This window comes from Parasteatoda tepidariorum, chromosome 9 (assembly GCF_982258835.1).
Source record: "Parasteatoda tepidariorum strain Cologne lab strain chromosome 9, Ptep-v5.0, whole genome shotgun sequence".
Lineage (NCBI taxonomy): Eukaryota > Metazoa > Arthropoda > Arachnida > Araneae > Theridiidae > Parasteatoda > Parasteatoda tepidariorum.
In genome coordinates, this window is record NC_141763.1 from 56,410,510 (window position 1) to 56,418,271 (window position 7,762).

The window sequence follows — 7,762 nt, forward strand, 5'->3', positions numbered from 1 at the left end:
CACAGTTGTTTTTTCAGCATAATGTCTTTTTAACAGTTAAAGCATCTTACATGATGCAAGAAATATATCCTTACAATCAAGAAAATCACATTAGAAAAATGCATTAATCAATTAAGAGGTTGTTTGTTGATAAAATGATTGTTAGAATACGTTCAACTCAATGCTATTTGCTTACAGCTTTCTTGGGCGAGCAATAAGAGACTAGACAAAAGCTATAAGCTATTAGCATGGAGCTTGTCACACTCTTGCATCCTATCCCAGTCCCGCAGTGGACTGATCGTTAAGACACGGTTCTCAGCAGATCACCGAAGTCAAGCATCACTGGCTGCGGTCAGTGTGCGGGTGGGTGGCCCACTTGGATCAGTCTGCGTATGGACCGAGGGTGTGCGGTATTGGTCCTCGTTAAACTGTGCTACCGTAAAGTGCTCGACTTCGCGTGCAGGTCGTTGGGCTACCGAAGCGGGGGTGCCATCCCCTCCGCAGAGGATCAAAATTGTGATGGCATGTCTTCGGATCATTCTCCGGGATGTTTCCCAGACCGTCGCCAATAGCCCATTGTGCAGCTCTAGTGCGACGTAAATTAACAACAACAGCATCCTATCCCATGCCGTCAAGTCAACTATTGTAGTCCGTGTTCAAATTACTGTAAAATATTCACAAAGAAATTGAGTTTTTTTAGACACTATCTTGTTCATTCTAAAAAAGTATTTACATCATTCAATATGCTTAACATACAATCTACTCAATCAGATAGTTTAAAGGAACACTCTATTGTTTCTACTGTAAAGAAACCTTATTCATGTAGTGCATGTGAAAAAACTTTCGCATGGAAACACGGCTTACTTAAACACTATCTTATTCATACTGGAGAAAAACCTTACACATGCAATATATGTGATAAATCTTTTAATGACAAAAGTAAATTAAAAAGACATTCTCTTGTTCATACTGGTGAGAAACCTTATAGATGTAGCGTGTGTGATAGATTTTTTGCAACTAAAAATAATTTAAATGTACACCTCATTCTACATACTGGAGAGAAACCTTATTCATGTAGTGTATGTAGTATATCATTTGCACATAAATCTAATTTAAAATCACACTATTTAACTCATACTGGAGAGAAACCTTATTTGTGCAATGTGTGTAATAAATCTTTTACACATAGATCTAAATTAAATAAACATTCACGTATTCATACCGGAGAAAAACCTTTCGCATGCAGTGTGTGTGATAAATCTTTTAAGGACAAATGTAAATTAAATAGACATTCTTTTGTTCATACTGGTGAGAAACCTTATAGATGCAGTGTGTGTGATAAATCTTTTGCAAATAAAAATCATTTAAATGTCCACCTCATTCTACATACTGGAGAGAAACCTTATTCATGCAATGTATGTAATAAATCATTTGCACAGAAATCTAATTTAAAAGAACACTATTTAACTCATACTGGAGAGAAACCTTATTTGTGCAGTGTGTGTAATAAATCTTTTACAAATAGATTTAAATTAAATAAACATTCACGTATTCATACTGGAGAAAAACCTTTTGCATGCAGTGTGTGTGATAAATCTTTTGATGAAAGATCTAAATTAAATAGACATTCTTTTGTTCATACTGGTGAGAAACCTTATAGATGCAGTGTGTGTGATAAATCTTTTGCGAGTAAAAGTAATTTGAATACGCACCTCACTCTTCATACTGGGGAAAAACGTTATTCATGTAGTATATGTGATAAATTATTTTCTCAGAAGACTAATTTGAAAGATCACTATTTTACTCATACTGGAGAGAAACCTTTCTTGTGCACTGTGTGCAATAAATCCTTTGCAAATAGATCAATATTAAATAGGCATTGTATTGTTCATACTGGAGAGAAAACTTATTCAGGAAAAATTCATGAAAAAATATAATTAAAAGAGACATTCACTGTTAACAGTGAAATATATTTATCTAGTAGCTAACTAAAGCTGAAATTTTGAGCCCTATAAAATTCTTTGAAACTTTTATCAATACTTTAGAGTATGATATTTGATATATTCATTTAATTTATTTATAAGAAGTTGTAGAATTGTACATATAGAATCTATATGTAAAATTTTACATATAGACTAAATATTTTCTGAAACAGCGGAAATTTCATAGTGGTTGGAAGGTACTATGTAACATATCATAGTAACTTTTTATACTTTATTATATTTATATGAAGTATTGTGATAAATTTTTTATTATTCTTCGACTTTCTGCTTATTGATATGTATATCATATTACATATCAATGTAATATGATAAAGGTTCTGTACTGTAATTTTATTTGTTAACAATATATAAGGATATTATTATTATGATATATAATAGTTCACACTTGGAACAGTTTTCATCTTGTTCCAGTTTTAATATTAAGATTTATATGTGGTAACATTTAATCTCTTTTTTAATTTTTATTTATAATTTTTTTTTTTTTGTTGTTGCTATTGGCATCAAGTTAAGTGCAAGCTTAGAAATTGAAAACTTGATAAATTTTTCGACAGCAATGGATAAATAATTATTATTTAAAGAAGAAAAATTGCAAAAGATTCTCAAAATTTAGATAACTTTTGAACAAATTTTGAAAAAAAAAAAAAAATCTAGTTTTAAAATCTCACACGATTACTTATTGAATTTATTAAAAACAAATTTTTGGTATTTATACTAACTGATTTTGCTAAATGAAACATGACAGAGCAGTAGTAGCTATCTATTATTATTACTCTAAATATTGATTTATAGCAAGTTAAAGTCAGTTAAGGACGTATCAAATAAGAGATGTGTAATGAAAAGCTTGATATTTTCAGAAAGGGGTTTAGGAAAAATAAGAATTATATCATCTTCTGTTACTACTAGCGTTGGGTTTTGATGTTAAAAACTAGTTTTTCACAAGACACATCTAAAACATGTTGAAAAGTGTCAAAAACCTGAGGCAAATTTCTTTCTTACCATTGGGGACATTTTATTAGACACTACTATCACGCACTATACTTGCATTATAAATAATGATTTATTTTATAAATCATGAATGAAAAATGTATCCAAAATTATAGAAGTTTTTTTTAAATAAATAAAAAAAAACTAAATAAAAAATCACTATTATTTGCTATATATTATAACTACCTATTCAGTTTCAAGTCATAGTTACTGAAGGCAATAATTATGAGTTATCTATTATTAATCTAAATATTAATTTTAATTCTCATATGCCACATTTTAGTGAGATTTTTTAAATTAAGTAAAACTAAAGTAGCTGCCAATAGTTGTCTGTTCTCAACTTAAGAAATTTTAATTCTCAATATTTGTTATTAATACTTAAATGTACATGAATATTGCCAATAAATCATGATTATGAATTGATATATTCCTTGATAAGTAAACTAATTGTAATTTACAAAAAATATAAATTTCCGTTTAAGTGAGTTAATATTTTTTCAGTGAATAATTTTTAGGGTTTAAAATATTTAGTACAGTTCTTAAATAAATTTCCTAATTACATGTTACTTTAGCTCATTAAAACAGTTTTGGAACATCTACATTTAACTTCATGCCGGTCAGCATCACTCAAAAGAATGTTTTCAATCTTAGGTCTTATTTATTCAAAACTAAAAAATAAGCTTGGAATATAGGGGCTTTGATTTGAAACTATTTTTCCGTAATTGCACGCTTCAGAGAAAGGTTTAGTTAATATTGGAATAAAAAATTGATTCTACACATAATGAATAAGATGATTCTTTTTGTATTTTTATTTTCAATAATTAAACAAATTAACAGATTACATATAAATTGCAATTTTATAAATTTTTTTTTTATACTTATTTAATATTTTCCACACTAAAGTTTGGATTTTTGACATTAATTGTTAGAACAAAGAGAGGATTGAAAGTCAAAATGACTCCAGAACATAATTGATTGATCACTTTATATGTACTTTTATTCTAAAATCCTCCTATATTTAATAGCTAATAATTATTTTTTACACTAAAATTTTTGGTTTTTGAGAATTGTGAAAAAGGGGTTTGTGATATCACAGATAAAACCGTCAATTGTCAAAATCTCAATAACAATGGTTATTACTTTATCAACATTAGTTGGATATTAAGTATATTTTTATTGCCATTGCATAATATAAATTTAATTCACGATAGAACTCAAAAATTTTATTCGTAGTCATAATTCTTTAAAAAAAAAAAGATAAATTATAAAATTATTTTTAAATCTAAATACACAGTAAAATTCTTGTGTAATTTTTATGAACATGGGTATGAGATATTCTGTTTAAAATGTCTTTTTTGCCCAATATTTATGTACTTGAAATTTTGTTCCAGTTACACAAAACTAGTTTAGTGTAACTTTTGCAAATAAAATTAATAAAATGGATATTTGTATACATGATCATTTTAAAACAAATTTTATATGTACTTTCATGAAATATTTGTAAACTTTTGCTTTCTGAACTTTTATTCTTCATTTTAAACTTAAAAAGTTGAATTGTTAAAAAATATTTTCTATTTTTTAAAAAATCTAAGTTAATTTGAATAATTATTTTTAAGTGTCTTACTGTAAAAAAAGTATTAATTGTATAATTCTATAAGATAGCTAAAATAATGTTTATAATAAAGTTTCTCTAAATTATCTTGAATCTGTTTATTTTTTTCTGATCATTTTGAATTTGCATGGTTTTAGGTGGACCAACTTACTCTGTAATCTAAGTTTTACAAAGGATCATAACTTCCTTACAAATCATATAAATTTAAGGGGGATGTCTGACCTAGAAATTCTAAATAATGTTTTACTTTTTATTGAATATTTTGATACTTTATGCTATGGAGTACAAGTTGGCGAAACCGTTATTCGGATCAACTGTTGAGGGGTCACAGATGGAATAGGAGACAATCAGGCCCGCATATGAAGGCTTGCCTAATGACAATTTATTGGAAAGATGTGTTGGCTCTAACAGTCAAAACAATAACGAATTGCTAATTTGGAGGTTTTCTCCAAAACACATTTACTCTGGTAAAGAATTTGGTCAAAATTGCCAATTATTTGTTCGAGTATAGCAAACAGCTCGCCTACCTCCAGCAAAGGTGCCAGATTTGTGGCACTGGAAGAAGCAGTGCATGCAAACAAAATGTATGAGTCCAAGGAAGGTGTGATGTATGGTCGATTTATCACCAATTGATGGTAGGTTTCAAAAAACCTAAGAGAAATGCTATAAAATCTTCTAACATGATTACCTAAAAATCATGATTTTTTTTGTTAGATGTCTGGATTGGTGAAAAACTACTGGATTTTTTTTGATGTTGCTTTGGAAATTTGTAAAGAATTGATGTGGCTATGGTTGGAACAAACAAAAATCAAATATTTTTTCCAAAATTTTTATTATTTTAAACCTGTTTAAATGCCAAAAAGGTAGATTTTTGTTATCTTCTGTGAAATTTTTTTATTTTTGATTCTGTTGGTTTAAACATGCCTGCCAGCTTTTTTTTATGAATGTTTAAATGCCAAAATTAGACTTTTGCTATCTTTTCAAAAGGCCGCCATTTTGTGAAAAAATTAAATTTGCTTTTAATTATAGCTGCACTTGTTGCAGAATGATTCAGTAGAGAATGGGTGCATTGAATAAAGACACCATATTTGATAACAAACAAATTTAATATTAATAAAACAATGATGGTACGGGATTTTTAGGGCTTTCCGATACGCCACCCATTCCAATCCTTTGCGCGCCACACAAGTGATTACAACGCCCACTGTTTGTCAAGCAGAAATTCATAACAGCTCTCATATATAATTGGTAATTTTTTAACTGCTTCAGATTATACAGTATGGAGATGCCCGTCTATCAGTCTGCCAGCACTGCTTTCTTCGCCTTAATTTTTATATGTTAATTTATAATTATTTCAGGTTAGGAAACCCATTTGGACTTCAACCAAGCAACAAATATTAAATTAAAACACTTTATAATTACAATCTAGTTTCAATAATACCATCATTTAAAAGTCATTTGATAAATAATATGGTGCATAGCGTTTTAAAAAAGTGCTTATTTTTGTTTTTTAAATCCCTTAAAGGTGCTTTTTCATAGTGTTTTTAAAAAGTGCTTAATTTTACCTTTTTGAAATTGAGATTTTTTTCTTTACCATGTCGATTTTCGCTACTTATTATGCAAAAGTGTGCCTTTCACATTGTTCTATTTACCTTTTTAATTCATTTGACCACAATCTATTTCAGCGTACTGTCGGTCCGTAGCGTATGAAAGTGCTAATCGTTTTACATGTGTGTCTACTAAGCTGGGTTCAGTGAGATTATTGCACTCTCATGTTCATCTTTTCTGCATTTTGCAAGATATTCTCCCCCCCCCCCTCGTGACATCGAACAGATCTCTTGATCACATTTTAACGGCTAATATAATCAAGAAAAGAGTTATTTGTCAAAAACTAATTATTTTATCATGATCGTGTAAAGTTTTTGAAAACTATTTTGCATTTTGTTAATGTATATAGTGCTTTAAAATATTTTTTGAGCGTTTAAAAAGCACTCATTTTTTGGTGAAAGATTTGGCTGTGCACCCTGAATAAGTAAAAATAAAAAAGGAAAAGAAAAAAATAATGAATTTTTTTCTAAAATTGAAACAACTGTAGTTGTAATGTTTAACATAAAGGAGTATGGTAAAACTTAATTTTATAATCATACGGAGAACTTTTGAAATATCGTAAGCAAATTATATACAGTAGTCTCCACATCATGTGATCACTTTGGGGGACACAATGGTTTTCATAACATTAATAGATTGATAACAATAAACAAATCACAAAATCAGATAAATTTACCAATTTAAGCCAATTGCTGAATTTGCAAATGAAATGAAAAAAAATCTATGAATATTGTATCTTTTCCTTAAAATATAAAAATTATACATAATTAAAAAAATCATCATTAGTTGATTGTCTATAATTTTTCCTATGAACCTCATTAAATTGTTCTTAATGTTTTTTTTTTAAAGTCATCGGAGCGCTTTCTCTTCTTAAGACATCGCAATGAAAGAGGGGTTAATTCTCAGAAATTTAAACAATAGTACAGGGAAAAAAAAACCAGGCTTCTTGTGAAAATGTAGTGAATATTTCTTTGGCAGTTAAGATGATTTTTGAAAAATAAATATAACTGATAACAATAAACTATGTAATAATTACAGAAAGCGATAATTTTAACATACAATTGAGTCGATAAAATTAGGACCTAGTGAATTTGATAACAATAAGAGATTGATAACATTAACCCTGATCTCAGTAAATGTTAGCTAGTACTGTATTATAATAACTACAAATCACACATTTTCACAATTACAAATATAATAGTAGCTTATTTTCATAACCAAATGCTGCTAAATATTAAAAAAAATAAATAAAATCAGGTGATGCAAAGTAATTTAAAAGACTGCTGACCAGTGGATGATAGTTACCCTAAATATGACAAGGTTTCTACCGGGAAAAAGAAATTTTGATACAATTACCTTAAATGTAAAATTTTAAGTATGTTTGATACTCACTCTTTCAGATAAAACAAGATTAAATTTAAAATAACAATATTTTTTTTATTTCCAATGAACTGCACAATCGGTCTTGCCGATGAGCAGACCTAGTGCGTTCTCCAGAGGTGGTATCCACTCTTTCAGGACCACCACAATGGGTGAGATACCGTTGGTCATGTTAATTTGGACGTCTAGTTACTGC

The 7,762-nt window shown here is 28.8% G+C and overlaps 1 protein-coding gene across 1 annotated transcript; it reads left to right on the top strand.

Annotated features, from left to right (window-relative positions):
- The first annotated feature begins 280 nt into the window (after nt 1-280).
- Nucleotides 281-1,947, top strand: LOC107453888 (uncharacterized). The gene has a single exon (XM_016070890.4). It carries the CDS (start codon nt 723-725, stop codon nt 1,914-1,916), a length of 1,194 nt encoding a protein of 397 aa, XP_015926376.3. The 5' UTR covers nt 281-722; the 3' UTR covers nt 1,917-1,947.
- The last annotated feature ends 5,815 nt before the right edge of the window (nt 1,948-7,762 follow it).

Coding starts and splice junctions, on each gene's coding strand:
- LOC107453888 (XM_016070890.4), top strand. CDS start 723: ATGCTTAACATACAATCTACTCAATCAGATAGTTTAAAGGAACACTCT.